Raw genomic sequence first — 22,705 nt, 5'->3', positions numbered from 1 at the left:
GGGATGGGACCTGTGCTGGTGGCACATCAAGGCCAGCATCTCCCCTTGCTAGGGCGAGAGGTGCAGAGTCCCCAGGCCCCAGATAGTGGGAGTGGGCTTGGGGACATGGATGCAAGAAGATGTTCAGGGGCCAAATCCAAATGTTTATTGTGTATTGAACCTATCTTGATGTACATGTGTAAGACAAAAGAACTGAGTGTCCATAAAGGAGCACCGAGTTATCGCAGCCCTCCTCCCACACTGCTGAACACAGGTGCGATGGACAAGTGCTCACACAGGGATGCTTGTTTATTTATTTATTGGGGGGGAAAAAGCATTGGTGAGATTGATGCTTGCGAAGCCTTTAAAAAATTTACTTTCTGATTACACTGAGATTAAAAAACTAAGCCACCATCGCCTTTGTCTCCTCCATCCATAATCCCGCTGCCATGCAGCAGGCACTGCCCTGAGCAGCCAGTCTCTGTTTCTTTGCGAGGCTGTTCTGGGGAGCTCCCCAGGATTCGGGGTGCTGGGTCCCTGGGCAGCACAGTGGTCTCTAGTGTCGGCCACTCACATCCAGCCCTGGGGAAAGGAACCTGCCAGTGAACCTTGGGGGGCCGCTTGCTCCCGGGGCAAATGAAAAGCAGAGTCCAAATCGCCAGAGGAGAGGCATCCCCCCCCCGCACGTGGGCTGGCTTGGTGCCAGGCAGGGTTCTGAGCACCCCTCAACGGACCCAGCTGCCCTGAGCAGCTGCACCTGGGACCCCCACCTGGGACCCCCACCCCCACGCTCCACCCACAGCCCTGGAGACCCATTTAAGCTCAGGGCACGCAGCCCTGCCCTGCCTCCCGCTGCACTGGTCTGTGGCTCTGGTCCCTGCGTGGCTTGTGCTGGAGGCTGCCCGTCTCCAGTGCCCTCTCCTGGTGGGACACTGGAGCTCTGTGACAGCGCTGCCTCCTGCAGGGACCTCAGAGCTGGTCCAGCTCCAGCAGCCAAGTGTCCTGCATACAGGTCTGGGTCTCCAAAGAGTGCTGTGAGCAGCCTGTATGCCTGAGGAAAGGTGGCTTGTGCTAGAATCCCTTCTGTAAGGTGAACAGCTTGGCCTTGCTTTCTTCAACCTGGTCACCCATTTCCAGAATGTTTGCAGGTCCTTTACAGCTTTGAAGTCTTTCTTCCTCTGCTGAGTTTGGCTGGAGCTGCCTGAAGGATTTACTAGCATCCTCCTCGGGAAACCAAAGCTGAGTGTGTCTGATGAGGCAGGGACTTGAGGGCTTCCTTTGGGCAGAGGTCCTGAGACTAAATCTCAGGTGCTGCCTGAGCACAGCCAAAGCTAGTGTTTTTATTCAAAGCTCAGTTTCACGCTCCCTTTAGCTCATGTGTGGGGCAATAGCTTCGTTTATTTCTTTGCAGGAGAGAAATGCCCCCAGGTCCTATGGGGCAGGTAGGTGGTAGTCCTCAGTGTCACAGCAGAGGTGTCCTTCCTTCGTGGAGCAGTTGCATCTTGGCTTTACTCTATGACCTAAAAGACGTTGTATTGGGAGCAGAAATGAGCATCAAGTCTTGCCTGGTGGTCAGTGCTCTCCTGCAATGCTTTTACCCCCTTTCCCTGAGGTTTGCTCACTGTAGGTTAGGAAATCCTTCCCTCTCCACCTTCAGCTGGCCCAGTCCCCTGGGCTGCAGGCCAGCAGTCCTCCCTCCCATCAGCAGCAGGAGGGGACCCAGGCAGAGGGTACACCCACATTTTGAGCCCCCTGGATGTTGTAAAGCCTGTCGTCAAAGAAAATGTGAGGTTGGATCTGGGCGAGGATGGGGCCCTTGGGAGCCCCGTCCATGAAGAAAGCCTCGTCGATGGCCAGACCCCATTCCCGGAGTGTCTTGATGGCTCGGATGCCCATGTCCCGGCCACTGCGGGCGGTCACCAGGTAGGTGCGTATGGGGGATTTTTCCTGGCTGAACTTCTTGCGCATCTTCCCAAGGTGCATGGCAAAAGCCTTCAGGGGCCCCTGGAAGCATGGGAAGACACTTGGGAGGGGGTGGGAAGTAAGGAGACATCTATTCTGCCTGTACAAGCCACTTGTTCCTCTTGCAGGGTTTCTCAGGGCTCTGCAGAGCACAGGAATGCCTGTGGGGTGCAGGACTGGGCAATGCTGGGACTGGTGCTGTGCACTGGGGTCCTTGGGAGGAAGCTGAGCATTGTGGTGCTCATCCTAACCCCAAAATGACCAGGAAGGTACATCCCAGCAAGCAGCAGTCCTGCGGGGACTCATACAGCAAGAGGTCCCAGCCTATGAAAGGTGGTGTTGGGGGTAACCGCAGCCCTGGGTGGTTGGGAGCTGAGGCTCCCTTATAGGAGTTACCAGGCCAGATCTGTCTCCAGTGGGTCCCCAGGTCAGGCTCATGCCAGGGACTGAGTGGTGGTTGCAAAGGGAACCTGCGAGGATTTGTGCTTTTTTTGGCTACTCATGGCAAAGCCATAGTGGGAGAGATGCTCATGGTGGGTGCAGAGGTGGTGGGGGCCCACTACAGCAAGGTGGCTTGCTCACCTCTCCCATGGGCACAGCCTCCATTGCCCGCTCGTACTCCACCGCCCTCTCCAGCCCCTGTTCCTGGAAGACCTGGTCCGTCTCATCAGAGAAGAGCACGGCATCCCCGTCGAACACCACGCGGAGCGGGTTGCTGGGGGTCTGTACCTCCTGCTGGAAGACGAGTGCTGCCGAGACCCCTGTGAGACAGCAAGTGGGGCTCTGGAGGGACACCTTGCCAGCAGCTGGTGCACGGCCAGCGCCTCCTCATGCATCTGCTGTGGCCCCATCCCACAATGTTGGGGTCTCCAAGCCAAGGGGCTTTCTAGGGGGTCATCTCAGCTTTTCTAGGGCTGTGTTATCCACCCATGGAAGTGGACAAGAAAGTGCTGCTGATCAGAGATTGATGTCTGGAGGGATACTGAGGTCTGCTAGGAGATGAGGGGTGGTTGTGTAGGCACGAGCAGCCCTCCTCCTGGTGCTTGCTCACCCTGCCATGCCAGGTTCTAATGCCCAGATTTAGCACTCCGTGTGGTGAGTAATAGGGACTGGCACCTCTGCTCGATTGGGTAATTGGCTTAATTACAGGTCTTTTCCTACAAGCTGCTCTCTGCCCACCCTCATCTGCAGACCCAGGTCCCCGGGTGAGAGACACTTGTCAGAGCAATGATGCTCTTCAAGGAGGCTCCAGGAATGTGCTGTGCAGCAAAGGACAGCCCCGGCTGCCGATGGCTTCCTCCCAACTTTGAAGGCCTTTGGCCAGCTGATGTGCTCATACCCAAACAAATTAATAAGGAGGCAATTAAACCTATTAGAGCTGTTGGGGAGAATGCACTCCTTCTGATCCAGATCAAGCATGTGCTTGCATCTATCACTGAACACACAGTAACAGCATCTACCAGGAAAGCAAATTTCTGTGGCATCCACGCAAAACCCCGGGAATTGTCCGTGCACTCACACCGATGCAGGGAGTAGCCATGGGCAGCATCTCTGGTGAGAAAGGCTGAAATGTCAGCCAGGGAATGATCAGCCCATGGCAGAGTCATGGCCAGAATTATGCATGAAGTACTTGGTGACTTGTGAAGGCATCTGGGAAACCCTGGTGTGTTTGCAGGCTGCTGTGGGGACAAAGAGGAGATTGAACTGGTCAGAGGTATACTGGTACTCAGTGTGCCATTCACCCCCTTGCCCCTGTGAGAGCTCTGGCATTGCCTCTTGGTACTGAGCTGCTTGGGGAAAGCGTGGTGGGTTTGGGGACGTGGGATGGAGGGGAGAACGCACCTCTGCGGAGGGCATTGCAGACATCTGCCCTGTCAGCTGAGAGGAAGAGCTTGACCCCGTGGGACTTCAGGTACCGTGTGGAGTCCTTGTCGCTGACGAAACAGAACTTGGAGATCTCCAGTCCTTCGGGTCAGGGGATGTGAGCAAAGTCTGTTACGGGGCAAAATCCACCTCGCAGCCCTCCCACCTCCCCTCCCTGGGTCTCAGCATGTTTTGCTGAAGAGCTCGGGGCAATCCATTCCCCAGTGCTGTGTGAGGAGCCTGCCCATGTTTTTGCTGCATCATCTTGCCCTGGTGCTCCTACGAAACTGCAGAGTGCAGTTAAATATTCCTTCATCCCTCCCTTAAATGAGCCTTCCTGACAGCACTCTGGAATTTATTTATTTTTTTTTAAGAGCTCTTTTCTTTAGTAGCTGCCTCAGGATGCCCAGGCTGTGCAAAATGCTGCCAGACCCCCTAGTGCGGAGGATACGGCCGAGGGGAGCTGGGCTTTGCTGAGGAGCCTGTACCCTCGGTGTGCATGGGACTGGGAGGAATCGGGCTTGGTTCCATAATAACCCCCTCCCCTCGTATCCCCTGGCTCTGCGCTTGCTGATGCTCCACTGTGGTGCCTTATCCACTTTGCAGCCTGGTTGGGGTGGGGGGGAAGCAGGCACCCCCTTACCGTAGTGCTTGGCGCTGTTGATGATGCGCACACCGCTCTCTGGGCTGTTGTTGGAGAGCACCAGGATGTCGAAGAGCTCGTCCTCTGCTGGGTTGCTCTCCAGGATCATCTTGTTCACGTACTGCACTGCCTGCGAGGAGAAGGTGAGACTCTCTTGGTGGGTGTGACTGCCGTGGCTTTGCCAGGGCTCTGTCACAGTTAGGGTTAGTGGTTTGTGCTGCCATCAGCTGTGTAACGGAGAGCCAGACAGAGCAACCACCCTGCAAAAAGCCATCGCCAGGAGGGCAGGGAGCAGAATACTCCACCAAGGGGGAGGTGGACATATGGGATGGGTGAGGAGCACAGGTCTTGATGCCCTGCAATGAGACCAGGACAGGCATATCTGCACCCTGTGATGGGAGCTGATTCTGAGCTTTTGCCCTGTCCTGTCAGTGTCTGCATGTGCCCCTGGCCAGGCATGGGGCTCACCTGGATGAAGGTGAAGGCCGTGCCCGGGGGCAGGGGCTTGTCCTGGTTAGCCTGCTGGTGCCTTGCATACTCCTCCTTGCCCTTCTCCAGGTAGAGCCTGTGCTCCTCCTCCAGGTTGAAGATGGCTCTGGTGGTCACCGCAATGACCAGTGCCTTGCTGGGGTCTTTCTGCAGGACAGGGAGGAAAGAGGGGTTAGGGCACAGCAAAGGAGGAGTTTGTTGGGGGTGGGGTGCGCAGGGGGGCACAGGGCTCCACCGACTGGGGTGGTAGGGTTGGGCATTGGAGGCATCACCCATGCGTCATGGTTCCTGATGCCAGAGGGCCTTTGGAGACGAGCTACCAAGCCCAATCCTCATCTTTAGGCCACCGAGGATGAGGCAGGCTGTTGTGAAACCCTAACCTGTCTGGTAAGTGCCATATACTCTGAGGACAGCTCACAGCAGAGGGGATTGCTTCATAATTTTGCTGTTTGTGAGCACAGCACAGCCGTGGTTATCTATTTGTGCTGAGCTGAGCACTGCTGGGTTTCACTGCACATACTGGTGGCTTACCCTTTGCTTGCGTCTGTTCTGGAGAGTCTAATAAAGTCACTATATATGTACAAAAGCTGCTGCTTTCTCCCTGGCCACTCCAAAATTCAAATGTGAGCAAATGCACCCATCCTGCCCGTGCAACTGGAGGTTCAGCCCTGGAACCACTTCCCATGTGGCAATCATATGGACCTCACTGGGACCAGGCACCCAGCAGCCCTGGGATGTGCCGCTTCTGCTGAAACCTAGGCACAAGCATTTCAGGCCACCACAGCTCCAGGTTGTGGTGTGTCCTCCCCTGTGGTGGCATTTCACAATTTCCTTTAGAAATACAAGGTGCATGTTTTGTAATGAACAATTTTTTACCTGTTTCACATCGGTGTTTATGACCGTGCTTTCAGGGTCTGCCATCTTTGATTTTCAGCCTCAAAGAGAAAATATACAATTAAACTGTTGCATTATAATACAGCCAATCTAGAGAGGGGGAAGAGTGGAAAAGACAGGGAATATCCTACCCACCAAGTGGAGCAGCCCAAATGGACCTGCTTCTGTTGACAACAGCTCTGCTTTGAGAAATCCTGCTCTAGTTCCAAATAAATATGATGGAAAAGGAGATTTTTCAACCACAGATCACTGCTTTATTCATTCCCCCCGCCCTCCTCCCTGAAGAGCATTTTTCTCTGGAGGGAATGGCTGAAACCAGTCGTGGAGCTCTTCTCCCAGCAAAGTAAGTCTGTCTTTTAAAAGCCAAAGTAGGTCAGATCTTGTGGGTAGGCTTCTAGTTCACATCCTTACCGCTTTCTTGCTATTTTTGCTTGAATGGTGAACTTGTATCCACAAATAAGCAAGTTCGCTGCATGAGTAGCTCATTAGCAGCTGTAAAAGGCCTGAATAAGTGTGGCGAGGGTGTGGGTGCAGATGGGACACCCCCCCAGTGGGGCTGCCCTGCCCCCCCCCAGCCCTGTGAGCCAGCTAGCCCCTACACTGGAGGTCTCTGTGCAGGCTGTGCTAACCCAGGTCTGGCAGATGGCACTTTTAAGGGTGTTGCATGGTCTGGCTGTGCCCAGCAGCTGAATCATAAATCCCATTTATTTCTGTACACTTAGGTTCTGTGGCTTCTGTAACCACTGTGCTGTACCCCTCATTTCTCTGCCCTAGTCAGTGTTAAAGCAGACTTCTAAGATTCAGCCTGTGGGATGGGAGCCATTCCCATTCCTGCTGAGAGGGATCCCGTGGGGGTTATCGCCACCCGGCAGTTCCTACAAGTACACTGCAGGGTTTCTCTGGAGGGCAGAGGCAGCGATGACTGCCCCACACAGATGTGCTGGGAATGGCAAGGGGTTTAAAACCTCACTTACCAGTTCATGCCCCACCTGGCTACCGAGTTGGGGGGCTGTGCAGGCATAGACCGAAGCCAGCATGAAGTGTAAAGGGTGAGTCGGGGTCTCCATAGTGCCTTTTCTTTTGCCTCCGTTTTCTTTTACTCATTTTTATTCTCCAGGGACTGCACAGCATCGCCTGGGGTGGTAGGAAATGCTGCCAGAGCCCTGCCGTTGAGGGTTCAATGCTCGCACGTGCAGCCCCTGACTGCCCCTGGGGTGGAAAGCCCTGCCCTCAGGGCTGCTCCCCCGCCCTGCCGGGGCATGCTTGGAAAGCCAGGAGATGCTAGGCGTCCTTCTGCCTCCTCCACACATGCCCCATGCTGGGAAGGGGTCTTCTCCCAGAGAGCAGGAGGGAGGTTGGCACCCCCAGCCCAGCCAAGCAGGGAGCAGCTTTCCTCCAACAGCATTTCAGCCGTGCACCTTTCTGAAAGTGAAAATCAGATGAGTCAGCAACGGGGCTGAGCAGCCCTTCCTGGGGGGGGGGGGGAAGCACCCCCTCTAATTTCTGCTCTGTTCTTCTGAGAGCTGCACACCGAGCCCGCCTTCTCCCTTCCGTCTGCCAGCCTCCACTAACGGCAGTGCGGTTTATGTACAGATACGCGTATACGGACATACCCACGGTTTATGTACAGATACGTGTATACAGACATACCCACGGTTTATGTACAGATACGCGTATACGGACATACCCACGGTTTATGTACAGATACGTGTATACAGACATACCCACGGTTTATGTACAGATACGCGTATACGGACATACCCACGGTTTATGTACAGATACGCGTATACGGACATACCCACGGTTTATGTACAGATACGCGTACACGGACATACCCACGGTTTATGTACAGATACGCGTATACGGACATACCCACGGTTTATGTACAGATACGCGTATACGGACATACCCACGGTTTATGTACAGATACGCGTATACGGACATACCCACGGTTTATGTACAGATACGCGTACACGGACATACCCACGGTTTATGTACAGATACGCGTATACAGACATACCCACGGTTTATGTACAGATACGCGTATACGGACATACCCACGGTTTATGTACAGATACGCGTATACGGACATACCCACGGTTTATGTACAGATACGCGTATACGGACATACCCACGGTTTATGTACAGATACGCGTATACGGACATACCCACGGTTTATGTACAGATACGCGTATACAGACATACCCACGGTTTATGTACAGATACGCGTATACGGACATACCCACGGTTTATGTACAGATACGCGTATACAGACATACCCACGGTTTATGTACAGATACGCGTATACGGACATACCCACGGTTTATGTACAGATACGCATACACGGACATACCCACGGTTTATGTACAGATACGCGTATACGGACATACCCACGGTTTATGTACAGATACGCATACACGGACATACCCACGGTTTATGTACAGATACGCGTACACGGACATACCCACGGTTTATGTACAGATACGCGTATACAGACATACCCACGGTTTATGTACAGATACGCGTATACGGACATACCCACGGTTTATGTACAGATACGCGTACACGGACATACCCACGGTTTATGTACAGATACGCGTACACGGACATACCCACGGTTTATGTACAGATACGCGTATACGGACATACCCACGGTTTATGTACAGATACACATATACGGACATACCCACGGTTTATGTACAGATACGCATACACGGACATACCCACGGTTTATGTACAGATACGCGTATACAGACATACCCACGGTTTATGTACAGATACGCGTACACGGACATACCCACGGTTTATGTACAGATACGCGTATACAGACATACCCACGGTTTATGTACAGATACGCGTACACGGACATACCCACGGTTTATGTACAGATACGCATATACGGACATACCCACGGTTTATGTACAGATACGCGTACACGGACATACCCCCGGTTTATGTACAGATACGCGTACACGGACATACCCACGCCTCGGTGAGCACCCCGGTGCGCGCAATGGCAGGCGCACAGGAGCGCATGTCAGGCGACGCTTGTGCTGCCCGCAGTCGGCCTGCAGCTGCGCACCGTGGGGCAGATCCTGCCCCGCCGCACACGGATTTCGCTAGAGAGCAAAGCCCAGACTCACCCCGGCGCTGCCTCCGCTCCCCGGCGCAGCCTGTCCGGCGGCAGCATCCCGACGCCGCCCGAGATGCCGGTGTTTATATTTCCCCCGCCCCGCGCAGGCAGGAAGCAGGCAGGAGCCAGGCTGGGGTGCAGCCCTGCTCCCCGGCACGCTGGGATTTGTAGGCGGCCGGGCGGCTCGGCCTTGTGCCCAGGCCAGGCTGCATTTCCCAGCCGGCGCCGCACAGGCGGTGATGGCCACCGGGCCTGGCCGTGGCCGTGCCCTGGGGAAGGGGCTCAGCACCGCTCCTGCTCCTCAGGCTGCCTTGGTGCTCGTGCTCAGCCGCTGCCTGCCAGCGCTGCGGCGGTGTCTATTTTTGCAGCCGGGGTATTTATATAGTGTGCCTGTAGCCCCCTCGTTTCCCAGCCCTTGAATACATAACTGCTGTGGTTTCGACTGAAAATACAGGGGTACCTGTTCCAGAGTGGTTTGCAGCGTACGCAGGGAGCTGGGCCAGGGAGAAAGGTGGTGCAGAGCATGGCAGGGTGCAGCAGGGGCTCACCACGTTTGCAATTTTACTGTAATTTTGGGTCCCCATTCCCTTTTTTTCTGAAAGCTGCCTCTTACATGCTGCCCCGAGCAGGGGTGAGTTTTGGGCTGGGATCTTGCTTTTCCAGGTGGGCTCTGCGGCACCCAGCCCTGCAAGGCTCGTGCTGCCAGGGTATTTCAACGCCTCCTTTCAGCCCAAGAGTGAGACCTAGGGGGGTGGGCAGGGGGTGACACTGAGGAAGCCATCCTGCGGCTTGTCCCTCACCCAGCTGGGGCACGTCCCTGCTCCACTGCTGGAAGGTGGCCCAGAGCAGCAGCTGCCCAGCCTGGCTCCTGCCAACAGAGACGGAGCTCACCTGCATTGAGGCTGGGCAGCTGTCCCCCTGCATGGCACCAGGTTGCCACCAGCATCACCAAATTGCCTCCCAAAGTGTGGGCTGCAGCCAGGGTCCTGCGCAGCTTGGCTTCGGAGATGCTTGTCTCCAGCAAACAGCCTGTCGAAAAGGCTACTGATATGCTCAGCTTTTAGCATGCAAATGTGAACCTCCTTTCCATGATTGATTTTATTGGGCCTGTTGCTTTTTACCCCTGTCCCCGTTCTGCATTTCCCCTGTACATCCTGTGGGACCGCCAGTTTAGAGCAAAAAGTGTTTTGGCATCTGTGTTTCCACCTCAGAAGTCTGCTGCAGCATCATTCCCGCAGCATCTCCTGCTCCTGGAGATGATGCTTCCCTGAGCAGCAGGGTGCTTGCAAGCAGGCTGTGTTTCAGGTGGCGGAGGGGCAGCCCAGGCACCTCTGCTGTGACCAGGCACCCAGTGTGACGCGCCTTGGTGCCCATGTGAAAATCTGGCAGGACTGGTGTGCTGGGGCGGCCAGGCAGAGCTGGGACGGGTCCGGTTGCTGAGGCCTCTCCCCCCATGCCTGCGTTACCCATCGGGCACCAGCGGTATCGCTCCCTGCTGCCGGCACCACCCCAAATTTCTGCAGTGACAAGGCAGGTTTTGGGCTGACTTTGCAAGGGAAGAAGTGTGCAAGCATAAATTCAGTGTGACAGCGATGACGGTGAAATAGCTCCTGTGCATGTGCCTGGTGCTGCTGCTGTTGGCGCTGGGAGATGGACCCACCCAAGCAGTGTCGCCTCATCCTGTCTGTCCTCCCGGCTGTGTTGGAGCGCTGCATCCCCCTTCATCCCCACTGCACGCATTTCCCGAGCCCTCACACGATGCATTAACAACTGTGTGCCCGTGTGGGTCAACAAGCTGCACTTGCAGAGCCCACAGGGATGGATGCAGCCCTGCACCCGTCCCCTTGCAAGTGCCTGTCCCCTTGTGCTAAGTGCCTACAGCCACGCAGTCCAGCCCAGCATTGATGCAGGGGGAACACGGAGAAGTGAATTTGCTGGGGCACAGCAGCGATGCCCGCTGGCTTCTCGCAGGCAGGAGGGCAGGTTTTGTTTCCCAGTCTGGCAGGGAGTTCCCCGCTGGCTTTTCGCCTGCCTGAGCACCGCTTGGGTCAGCAGTGAGGTGGGGCTGATGGAGCTGCTGGGGCCGCCCGGTTCCTGGGCTGGCAAAGCAGATTTTCCTGTTTTGGCCGAGCCTTGCAGCCACCAGCGCAGCTGCACCCTGGGCTCCGTGCCTGGCGGGGTCCCATCTCACCCCGCAGCATGCCCCTGGCACGTGTGACAGCAGTGGGGAAGGGAGACTGAGGCTGGGAAGGACACTCACCGGTAAGTCCCAGTTCGTGAATGCGGTCAGCACAGGCTGGGAGCAAGAAGCAGGGCTCCCCCAGCCCCTTTTCTGGGAGCAGGGATGCTTGACGCTCCCTGCAGAGCCCACTGAGGCTGTGCTGCCTCTCCCAGACCACAGCAGGGCTGTCCCCATCGTCTCCAAAACAGCAGCTCGGGTCACCCTGTGGGGCTGGGATGAGCTGGTCTTTTAAACCAGGGCCAATGTCAGACTGATGTGACACAGCCCATGGGGGTCTGGTGCGGAAAAAGTGCTGAGACACCTAATTCTGTGTTGGGTGGGTGTCTGCTCACCCACGCTGTTGTGTCTACCCACTGCCACAGCCTGAAGCCAGGGCTGGGCACCTCCTGAGTATCGCAGGTGTGTCACCGGGCACTGAATTCCTCATGTGGGGACAGGAGAAACTGATCATTAAAGCTACTGGTGGCAAGGCTGTGCGTGGAGCTTGCGTGTCCTATGGGACAGACGTCCCAGGTGGCCCTGGGCAAGTCACTTAACCTGCACTGCATTGCCCCAGCGATGATGCCGCAGGCGCGGCAGCAGTTCCCACATCCTTCCAGCCCTATGCCTGCACGTGGCAAAGCCCGCTGCTGGATAAATCAAAGGCTCTTGCTGGCTTTGCAGACTCAGCAGAGGGAAGCGCAGGGCTGCTTTCTCCCTGGGAGGATCCCCGTGCAAGAGCCAGGTGGTGTTGGCAGGGGGGCAGGCGGCTGGGGCAGCAAATGGGCACATGCCTGCCCACATCGGCCACGGCGCCAGGGCTGGGTGCCACCAGCACTGTGACGGCTGCAGACCCGCTCCCTGCACAGCCTTGCTCCTGGCACACCGTCCTGCTGCCGCTCCTCACCCGAAAGGAGGCAAGAAGGCTACCAGGAAGCATCCATGCTAGAATGAGAGCTTGCTATGGGGAAAGCAGTTAATGAAGGACCGTTCTGCTTTAAATGTGAAGCCTTCCCATAAGCCACGTCAGCGTTGCCATGTGCACAGGTTGGGTTTACGCAAAATTTCCGAGCTAGTGTGACCCCAACCTGGTGGCACCACTGCCACCCGCCCTGCTGCAAGCCCAGGAGCAAACCCTCCTGCTGCTCAGCCCCAGAGAGGCTGTTAGCTAATGGTGGGGCTTGCGTGGGGCTGAGCAAACCCAAACCCTTCCGCCGTGCTGCCTGGCCAGGGAGGGGCCAGCGCAAAACAGCTCTTGGTTTTGTGGGGATTTCCCCCCCCCCTACAGCCAGGTGATTCCACTTCTCAAAAACGAAGGAAAATGCCCCAATCCATCCTTCCTGCTCCCTTTCCTTTCCTAAGGCAGGCTTGCAGGGTACAAATGGCAAGGCTGTAGGTGAGGGGCCAGCTAGTGCAGAGCACTCCCTGCCCACAGTTCTAAACCTTCCCGCTGGGCTCTGCCTTTTAATTGTGTTTGCTCTGGTTAGAGCCCTGGGCCACCAGCACCTACTGGGAAGGAAATCCTCAGCTTGTTAATTTTGCTTGTGTCCCCAGGTCACCCCAGTTTAGCCATGGCAGTGACAGCCAGGAATGGCAGGTCAACAGCCTCCCCGCTCGCTGGCAGCCCCGTGGCCATCAGCACCACGGCTCGGCCGGGCTCCCTGGGCGGCTGGCTTAGCCGGATCCCACGTGAGTACGGCGGTGCTTGCTCTGCTCTCTCGGGCAGCATTATCCAGTGGGGTCCTGCACTCTGTGGCTCTGTATCCACTTCTCCCTCTCTCCAAATCCCTTTTTCCAGTGGGGTCTGTCAGGGTGGGTATGCTGTAGAGCGGTACCGTGCCACTCCAGGAGTGCAGGGCATCCTCGCTACCCATTTGGAGAAGGGTCTCCAGCTGCAGCCTCTCCATGGGACACTTGCCCAGGATTATAGGGGCAGTTTTGAAAGTACAACAGGAACAGATTTAAATCAACTCTGTCGTTTTTTTGCTTGGATTTAACTCTTCTGTCCATCTCTGCTCCCCAAACATCACACCAGTACCCAAATGGGCACTCATCGCTGTGGCTGTGGCAGTGGGTGTTCTCCTACTCCTCTTCCTCATCTGCATCATCAGGTGCTGCTGTGGCAAGAAGAAGCCCAGGAAGAAGGAGAGAGTCAGCTTGCATGCTGTCAGCAGCAGCACCACCGCCAGCCTCGTGCGTCCTGCTCTCCCTTCTCCCCCATCTCCCTCCCCTGGGTGCTGCCTGGTCCCAGGGCGGTGGGAGTGCAGCATGGCCAGGGATGTGGCTGAGCACGTCCTCAGGGTAGCGCTGCTCTCTGTTGCAGGTCCAGCCCGAGGCGGAGGACCTGGAGCATGGTGTGGAGCAGACAGGGCGAGGAAAGCTGCAGTACTCCCTGGAGTACAACTTCCGTGCGCAGGAGGTAGGGATGCTCGTGACCGCAGCACAGCAGGGAAAAGGCTTTGGTCCTGCATGGTCCCTCTTCGCTGCCCACTGAGGTGGCCCATACCCTCTTGCGCCTCACCCCCTGCCCGCAGCCTGCCAGCTCTCATGCCTGCACGGCATGGAGGTATCCTTCCTGCTGCACTCGCTTGCTTCCCACCAAGCCCTTGGTCATCTGGCCCCATCCCCCTCCAGCTGGTGACCTTGTACATTGCTCCTTTTAAGTTGAAAGTCGGGGTGAAGCAGGCAGCTGAGCTGAAGGCCATGGACAGCAGTGGCACATCTGATCCCTACGTGATCACCTACCTAACATCTGATGTGAAGAAGAGGTACGAGACCAGGGTTTACCGCAAGACCCTGAACCCTGTGTTCAATGAGAGCTTCACTTTCCAGGTAGGAAACTAAAGCTGCTGATGGTTTTTTTTGTCCCGTCAAGAATGTTGCAATGTTGCTCCCTGGGAAAAAAACCTCTCCAGGGAGGGAGATGTCTTTGCAACTGGGATGTGGAAGCACCAGGGAGAAAAACCTATTATCGCATCTGCTGCCCTATCCTGTGGGGCAGGGCTGCCACTGAGGAGTGAGTCCAGCTTTCGGGTCCTCCCCCATAGGTACCCCAGGCAGAGGTGCCTGAATCCACGCTGGTGATGCGGGTCTGTGACTTCAACCGCTTTGCCAAGCATGAAGTCATCGGTGAGGTCCGGCTGCCCCTGGCCAGCGTCAGCCTGCAGCACGTCATCGAGCAGTGGAGTGACCTGGCAGTGGGCAGTAAAGTGAAGGTTGGTCCTGGTGAAGAGGAAACTGTTGGGAGGGATGTGCTGTTGCTTCACTTGCCGCCGCCCCAAGCACCAGGTCCTTGGGGGCAAGCACGAGGGTGGGGGAGACCCAGCAAACCTGGGGCCAGCCTGGTGCTTGTGTCCCAGATGAGCCTGCTCCTTTGCCCAGTGCTCATCACTGGCATCTCTCCATCAGGAAGAGCAGCTGGGTGAGATCTGCTTCTCGCTGCGCTATGTCCCCAGCACTGGCAAGCTGACGGTGCTCATCCTGGAAGCCAAGAAGCTGAAGCGGATGGACTCCCATGGGCTCTCAGGTCAGCAGGGGCTGCTCATGCTTAGATCGCTCTGCTCCTGCCCAGGCCTCAGTGATGGCACCAAGAGCTGCGAAGCCTTGTAAGTGCCTCTTAGTGTCAAGCCCTGCTTCTTGCTGCCACCACCATAGCCACCCCTCACTGGCTTCAGCCTTCCCCAGCACAGATACTCCAGCTTTGGGCAGAGCTGGAGGTATCTCCCAGGAGGAGATGTCGTGGCTGGATGGTATGGGAAGCTGGTGGCAGGAGGAGGTGAGCTCTGGGCAAGGGGAAGAGGGATGGATGTTCGCTACAAGGAGCGACACATGGGATGCTGGGAATCGCCCAGGGAAGCTGTTTCATGGCTGAGCTCCTTGGTCAAAAATTGTCACTCTTGCCAGTTGTCCCCTCTCTCTGTCTCCTCAGATCCTTTTGTCAAGGTACATCTCATCCTGAACAGGAAGAAATGGAAGAAGAAGAGGACAAGTGTGAAGAAAAACACCTTAAGCCCTTACTTCAATGAGGTGCTTGTTTTTGAGGTGCCTTTCAATCACATCCAGGTAGGCTTCCCTGTAGTACCCAGGACATAGCAGGTCCTCGCTGTGGCCAGCCCCCTCCCACTGATGCTCTTTCTTGTGTACTCCCCCCAAGAACGTGGACGTGGTCATCTCCGTCTGGGATCACGACAAAGTGACGAAGAACGAGCCCATTGGCAAACTCTTCCTGGGCTGCCGAGCCACAGGCAACCAGCTGCGGCACTGGTCTGACATGCTATCCAACCCCCGCCGGCCCCTCGCCCAGTGGCACAGCCTGCAGCCCCCAGATGTGGTTGACAAAGCCCTGGGGCTGAAGTCCCACCTCAAGCTGCCCCTGCCCCCCAGATAGTGGGGGGGTCTCCTCCTCCACCCAGTGGCAGGACAGACAGCTTGTGGAGGGGCGAGGGGCTTCTGCTCAGCAACATCTAGATGTGTTGATCCCAGCTCGGTCTCAGCAAAGAGGGGACCGGTGGCTCTTCTTGACCAAGAGATCCCTGGCTGCTGGCGCAGCTCATGCCCTGTGTAATGCCCGGAGCTGGGCAGCTCGGCCCCCCCGGGCAAGGCTGGGCACAGAGCAGAGGGTGCTAAGGAGATGGTGTGGGTGCAGGAGCTGGCTCACCCCAGCTGCTCGTGGGCCGAGGGGACAAATACACAGAACTTCAAGCTCATGCAAAACCACCATGTCCGTTGATGTTTTTAAAGCAGAGGATTGACGTCCCAGCAGGCTGGGGTGGGCAGTTTCTTTGGTTGTGAATAATTCGGCAAGAGGCAAGTTCTTGGGAAGGCTTAATGTGCCCTGTGAAGGCTTCTAAACAAGACCTAGAACTTGAAGCCCCCTAAGAGGCTTGAGAGGAGAGAAAGAGGACGTGCTGATGAGGAAGGTGTAGAGATACAGGACCAGCTCTTCAGCGCCTCTGTGATAAGTGTGCTCTGTGTTCTGGCTAGAGCTTAACTGAGATGGCAAAATCAGCCACTGGTTGTCCACGTGGCTTCACTCTGCCCACTCTCAGCTGTGCAGCCCAAGATGTGACTCGGGCTATGGGGCTCCTCAGCGACCATCGCCATGGGTCAGGCAAATGAAGATGCACAGCGTCAGCCCCACGCACCCCGCACGGCCCCGCAGTGCCGGCGCAGCAAGGTTCGCACTCTGGCACCTGGAGGTGCTGCCAGGGTGGAGGGGCTGAGGCTCTCACTTTCATGCCATGGTCATGCTACCCTGATGAAGGCTGGGTTGCAGCCCTCACCTCACTTCTGGGCAGGTTTCATGTCACCTGGGAGGTTTTTGTGGCCATGTGTCCCGCCCTGCCCTGCTCTGTGAGGCCTTGGGTATGGGCTATGTACAGAAAGATGCCTCCTAGAAAGATGAGGGCACAGGAGAGGTGCCACCATCCCTCCCCATCCTTGAATATGCTGCAGTTTGGGGTGGCTGAAGAGCATCTCTGAGCCATCTGCAGGAGGAAGCTCGCTGCGTTAGGCTGGGGGAGGGAATCGCTCTTGCTCCAAAATATTTCTGCTACAAAGCAGCCATAGCACGTGGAAGATTTGGGCTCCTATCATGGAATTTCGGCCCTAAAGACAAAAGTAATTTGCACCGTGGGGAGCTGTGGGCATGACGCTAATAGCTATCGCCTGGGCTCTGGAGGGGAGAGAGTCTGGCACATTAATGAAGAGCCATTAATATTGAAAAGCGGTTAATCTGCAATTACCCAGAGCTTCATGGAGCGACCCTCTGAGAATTAAACAAACACGGCGAAGCTGAGGAAGATGCTGAAAACTCTGGATAGAGATTAATGACCTAAGCTTAACCATAAAAATCTGCTGTGTCTGCTTCTTGATAAATATGCTCCCGGCTTCGCCGTGGCTGTGAGGAGGGAAGAAATGACAGGATGGTTTTGAGATGGCTATAACAAGTGGAGTGTGGCTTCTTCTGGGGAAATAGCATCTGCTGGCAGCCACTAATGAGACAGAGGAGGAAATCAGTCACCTGAGAAAGACTTATAAAGGGATGCTTTAAAGCCTCAACCTTCAGTCTCAGCCTTAAATCAGGCTGGAATGGGCCTGTGCAGAAGGGAACGTCTCTGAATTGGGTTTGGGGTCCCAAATCCATCGCCAGGTTGGTTTTTGGGGATGCTGTGTGGTGATTTAGGGCCATGAAGGACCCAGAAGTGCTTTTGGAGGTGCTGGGAACAGGCATTTCTTATTTGTGTGTGTGTGTGCACTTTTTCCAGCCTGCTTTTTTGAAGTCACAGCCTTGAGGTTCGCTGCATAATTCACAGGGCCGAGCATCAAAGCACGTATTAGTCCCAAAACGGACAAGGCTGAAGAAGGTGCAGGTCCATCCCCTCCTTGAGAAGCATTACCCCTGACACCAGTGTCTGCCATCCTCTCTCCAGCTTGGCCCGGCTCAGAGCCCGAATCCCTGGCGGGTCCTGGGGGCGCAGAGCTGCCAGGGCAGCCCGGGGTGCCTTTGGGGGGGAGCCAGGGAAGCCGGGGGCGGACGCCTGGATGCGCTGGCCCTGGGCACCCTGGGGTGAGCCTTGGTGCAGTAAAACTCAGCAAACCGATTTGTTTGCTCAAGAGGGAGAGGTGAGCGGGTGGGGATGATCTCCACCCAGCTCTGGTTTTTAATGCACCACCGAGGCTGCTTCCTTGCTCTGTCGTTGTTTTCCCTGCTCAGTCTGCCCGGTGCTCTTACACCGAGGCTCCGAGCGCTCTCCTCCGCTGGCAGGATCCTCTGCGTATCTGCTGGCCGCTGTTTGAAGCAGGGCTGGTGCAGCTGGGCTTTGCTTTGTGGCTTATTTCACCCAAAGTGAACGGAGCCTGCTCACGGGGAGGCAGAGAGCCCGTCTCGCGTACGAGCGCCTCCTCCCCTCGCCGTGGCCTTGGCAAGGTTAGCTGCCCCTCACCCACCAAGGCCAGATGTCTGAGCATCTTCTGCCTGACCAGCGCTCCTCATGTACTCGGGGGGCCGGGAGCAGGAGGTTCCCTGGTGGAAGGTGCAACAGGAAAAGTTAAAGGAGGGGGAAACCAGTTCCTTCTCAGCTTGTGTCTGTGCTGGGTTCCTACGTCTGCATCTAGAGGGCAGGACAGGTACGTGCTCCGAGCTGCGCCTGAGCCAGCTGGTCTGTGGCCCCTGCCAGAGCCTCACCAGCCAAGATTTCTTCTTCTGGAGACAGAGCGTGTGGGCCGAGAGGGAGAGAAAGCGGTGATGCTGTGGTGCAAGCCCGTGCCCACTGCCGCAGAGCCGGCTGGCAGCCATGTGGCGATGCCGGCGTGTCCAGGTGGCTTTTTCCAGGAGGCAGGAGCCAGCTGGTGGGTTAAGGGGGGCACGAAAGCAGGTGTCCAAAGTCAATCTGCACGGTGCAAGGTGCCGGGGCAGTGGGTGGGGAGTTTTTTCCTCTGCTTCATGCAAGGGACAGTCCCTCTGCATTTAACTAGCAGCTTTGCAGGTTGGTGGCAAGGCAAAAAGCAGGGCTTGCGCCAGGCAGAGGTCTGTTAAAGGAGACACAAAGTACTGAAAATGGAGGCGTTTGCTATGAAGATTTAATACTTTAGTTATTTACATCCAGATCCAAGACTTCTGGCTTCCTGAATTCCCTCCCAAAGCAAATTGTTCCCTCGTTCAGGGTTTTTTTGTAGTATTTGTCCCTGCACTTCAGGAAATCAAACGGGAGAACTGCACCAGAAGAAGGCTGAGCTTTGTACGAGCTTGCCACCAGTCATCTGCCGTAAAGCTAAAATGATTATGGGCTGTCATCGTTCAGCCTGGGTATGGGCTGGCTGTCCTCCAGCCACAGATTTTTTGGCTAGTCTCACAGGTTTTGAGAACTGGAGAGTGTCTAAGCTCTTCTCACCAGGAGCAAGCGTGCCTGTTTTATAAATATTCGTTAGCTAACATCATTATGTCTTGCGATTTTATGGGCAAAACGTGTACTTTGCCATGCATGGGTTTCTTTCTCAAAAGCTCCAGCTCCTCACTTTGTGAGGTCTTATGCAGATTTGAAGCTTTTTCTTTTAAAACATGTTTTTATCCTTTGTGGTTGTGGTTGGGGAAATATATGAGGATGCCTCTTGGCTCAAAACCCGGAGGCAGTGTGAGGATGGCTGCCTTTTGATCAAGGCTCTTGCAAAAGAGCAAGGGCTCGCCCTGCCACGCTGCGAGCCTGGGGAGGCTGGTGGAGCACAACGGTGGAGGGAGACCCCACGCAAGAGTCATTGACCACCACTGAGGTTTGCAGGGTGGGTGGGAGGAAAGCTGATACCCCTCGGCTGGAGCAGGGGAAGGGTGTACCACTCCCTCTCAGGGGGCTCAGGGCCACACTTTCACCAAAACTGCATCTTCCAAGCTGCCCAGCACACCGCCCCCCGGCTGGCTGCCCAGGGGGGGCTCCCTGGAGGAGATGGGGGAAGCTTCTGGCTGTCCCTCTGGAGTGGAAGGGATCATTAAAATGCCTTGTTTCTCTTCAAGGCCAGTATTTATATTGAAAGCACCTGCATGTGAGTACTTGTACATGGCCATACAGAGTTGTTCTGTTCCTACAGGCTCTTGTCCAGACTTGGTGATGAGTAGAAGTGAAGCGTAAAGAGCAGGGTGGGGATGTGGTGTCCATAGCCCTGCAACCTGGCTGTGCTCACTCTGCTTAGTGCCATCAGCAGGAGGGGACCAACGCTCCGGCAAGCCGGCACCCCAGGACTGGCAGAGTGGTCTGCAGGTCCGGGGAGCCCTTGGGGTGTGCTTGTGCCTATCTCGGGGCAACGGGGTGACTGGTATTTGGGCTGGTTAAGGGTAAGGTCTTCAGGGCCTCTCGTGACTTTAAGTGCTGCTGTGGGCAAAGCCAGCTGCCAGCTTGTGTCCCCTTGCTCATGCAGCAGGAAAGCTGTGTTTCTGTGGTCTTGCCAGTCCTTTCTTCTTTTTTTTTTTTTTTTTTTTTTTTTTTTTTTGTGGCAGACGGAAGAGGCTGAGAGCACAGGGTCCCTGGCACAGGCATCCCTTGTGCCCACAGATCTAGTCCCACCCCTGCTGCTCCCTGCCTTGTCCAGCTGACTCCTCTTCCAAGGCCAAGCTCTCCAGCTACTTCTCCCTCTTCTCTTGCCACTATTGTGGAGCTCCAAGCCCAATTCCAGCCTCCTGTCCCATGCCAGCTCCAAGAAACCCCTCAGGGGGAGCTGGAAAAAAACCCCCCACATCCTGCGGTGTCCACTGGTCCAAAACCAGGGGAGCCTGCGTGTTCCCCTTCACAGAACCCACCATTGCTCAGAGAACTGACTGCATCTACCCTGGGGAACCTCAATACTGCCTGCAGCGGGCAGGTGCTGCGCGTGGGCAGCACTGACAGCATCAGCGACTGTGAGCAGCCTGCCCAGGGGCGGGTTTAGGCACAGCTGGTCATGCCTCAGGGTCGGCATCCAGGCTCTGCTCCATGGGCGTCATCACAAAATGGGGCAACCCTGCTTCCCAGACATTGAGTGCATCGAAGCCTCTCTGGAGAAAAGGAAGCGTGTCCTCATCCACTGCAGGGATGTTTACTCTCTGTGTCCTACTTGTGGCATTCGGTACCTGATGGTCAAGCACAGCATGAGGCTGCTGGCACTCTGAGTTTGTGAGCGTGCAGTACCCGCTGAATATCCAGGAGTGTCATCAGGACCTGCTGGTGAGTTTGGAGATGTCCCCGCAGCCTGGGGACATCAACATCATGTGCCTGAAGCACTCCCTGTCAAGGAGGATGGCATGGAGCTAAACAGACAAGGTGGCTGCCTTGTTTGGCAGCAGCCCTGGAGAGGAAAAAGCAAAAACCTAAACTCCATCTCACGGGTGAACGAGGTGACTGTAGCTGTGGGGTGTGTACGACAGCAGTGGCACAAGATGCAAAGGTGGTGGCCTTCCTTTGTGGCAGTTCCTAGAGGCTGGTGTCAGCAGAAGTAGAGTGTGGGGAGCTATTTTAGGAGTGCACTGCAGGGAATGTCCTGGGCAGACCTTGCTTTGCTTTGGCTTGATGTGAATTTGGGAAAGCAAAGGGCAGTCAGACGCTGGTTCCCTCAGTGGTCCTGCCTGAGCTTTTACCACGAGCACGGCTGCTGCTGAGGAGAAGGCTGTTCTTTTGCTGTCACCCTTGATATAGTGTCATCTGGTGTCACGTCACTCCATAGTGCCTGTCCACCTGGTGCTCATAGGATGCTGAAGAGGAGGCAAGGTGTAAGGGTGAAGGAGGTGCCCATGCTTGCATGGATCCATCAGGCTAATCCGTCCAACAGGTGGAGGTTCCCTGAAGGAGCCTGGCCCAGAAGTACCACGCAGGGCAGAATCTCCTGTGTATGCTAGGTCCTCCCTCTGCCTGGCCTTGCGGGATGGTGAAAGTCCTCTGGGAATGGTGGACCATACCCACGGCGCATTCCTCTAGCACAGGCGGAGGGGAAGGAGGGAAAGGAACAAGGTCACCCGTCCCATGGGAAAGGTACACAAGTGCGAATGGTGCGTTTGCTCCTGGCCCCTGCGCAATACCCTCACTCATACTTGGTATTCACAGACCGAGCTCCTCTCTGAAGGACTTGCCTTGAGCTTCTTATGTCTTCCTTGAGGTTTTCTGCAAGGAACTTGTTCGTTCACCACTCGAACACTTACACTACTTCCTTTGGAAACCTCTGCCAGTCTTCACGTTAACCATAGCTCCTAACGTTGGGATGGTTTGGTTTTGCTGTTTTTCCTGGTCCTCTCTGGGTTTCTTCCTCATGATATTCTGGGTCTTTGGCATCTTTCTTTTTTTGGGAGAGCCGCCCAACAGCTTAACCTCTGTGCAAGGTGGCTCCAGGGAAAGCCCCACGCAGACTTGGAGGCTTGACCTTCTGCTCACTCCGTTACCACACTCACCATCCGCTCGTTCTGCATCCTACAAACACACCCGTTGTCCTGCGAGAAAACTTCTGGCTTGCTTGCTTTGAACGTCTTTATTCAACTGTTTCAGGCCAACACTTGCCTATGACAAGGTGATAACCAAAACCTTGAGCTCAGAGCAAACCCCTCCTGCTGTGCTGCATGCCAGGACCCCAGGAGGTTCAGAAAGCCTTCATGCCACCAGGCTGAAGGAAATGCCTTGGCTGTGGGGAATTTCTGAATGGAGGACTCCCCCAGTTATGATCCCTTCACCAAAAGCTGGGCTGTTCTCTGGAGTACTGGTGGGCCAGCAGTAGCCAGAACGCCTGTAGCTGTGTTGAGAGTTAAAGAAAAGGGCTGTAGGGACTTTGGATAGAATAATAGAGTCAGTTTAAGTCCAGAGTCAAACCTGGCTTGTGGAACTGGCACTGAGAGACGTGAAGTGGCTAAGCCTTTCCTGAATGGGTGATTTTAGCTGTTGGCTGTTGAGCGTGGACACTGTCTGTCTGCAAATGTGCTTGCTTTGGTCTCTGTGCTTTCATTTTCTGAGAAACTGGCTTTAGCTGGGACAAGCAGACATTCCTCCTGCCAAACTGTCTGTTCTTTGCTGACGTC

At 55.7% G+C, this 22,705-nt stretch overlaps 2 protein-coding genes across 9 annotated transcripts; one reads left to right on the top strand and one right to left on the bottom strand.

Moving 5' to 3' along the window:
• Positions 1 to 270: 270 nt before the first annotated feature.
• Positions 271 to 9,117, bottom strand: LOC119154909 (cytosolic 5'-nucleotidase 1A-like). Of its 8 annotated transcripts, XM_037402904.1 has the most exons (9): positions 8,974 to 9,114; positions 6,805 to 7,252; positions 5,966 to 6,029; positions 5,813 to 5,871; positions 4,916 to 5,083; positions 4,448 to 4,577; positions 3,784 to 3,906; positions 2,524 to 2,702; positions 271 to 1,983 (listed from the first exon to the last, which is right to left on the bottom strand). In XM_037402904.1, exons 4-9 carry the CDS (start codon positions 5,855 to 5,857, stop codon positions 1,681 to 1,683), a joined length of 948 nt encoding a protein of 315 aa, XP_037258801.1. In that variant the 5' UTR covers positions 5,858 to 5,871; positions 5,966 to 6,029; positions 6,805 to 7,252; positions 8,974 to 9,114; the 3' UTR covers positions 271 to 1,680. The 8 variants fall into 8 exon arrangements, with proteins under 8 accessions (XP_037258801.1, XP_037258804.1, XP_037258803.1 ...); XM_037402907.1 differs by lacking the exon at positions 5,966 to 6,029; XM_037402906.1 differs by lacking the exon at positions 6,805 to 7,252.
• A 1,994-nt stretch (positions 9,118 to 11,111) lies between these two features.
• Positions 11,112 to 15,861, top strand: SYT8 (synaptotagmin 8). The gene is made up of 9 exons (XM_037402612.1): positions 11,112 to 11,225; positions 12,739 to 12,873; positions 13,220 to 13,377; positions 13,508 to 13,603; positions 13,849 to 14,016; positions 14,232 to 14,399; positions 14,593 to 14,710; positions 15,113 to 15,246; positions 15,338 to 15,861. The coding sequence occupies exons 2-9, from the start codon at positions 12,756 to 12,758 to the stop codon at positions 15,569 to 15,571; spliced, it is 1,194 nt and encodes a 397-aa protein (XP_037258509.1). The 5' UTR covers positions 11,112 to 11,225; positions 12,739 to 12,755; the 3' UTR covers positions 15,572 to 15,861.
• Positions 15,862 to 22,705: the final 6,844 nt, after the last annotated feature.

The sequence above is a fragment of the Falco rusticolus genome, chromosome 10, assembly GCF_015220075.1.
Source record: "Falco rusticolus isolate bFalRus1 chromosome 10, bFalRus1.pri, whole genome shotgun sequence".
Classification (NCBI taxonomy): Eukaryota; Metazoa; Chordata; class Aves; order Falconiformes; family Falconidae; genus Falco; species Falco rusticolus.
The sequence above is the reverse complement of the archived record's forward strand: the minus strand, read 5'-3'. Positions and strand labels throughout refer to the sequence as shown.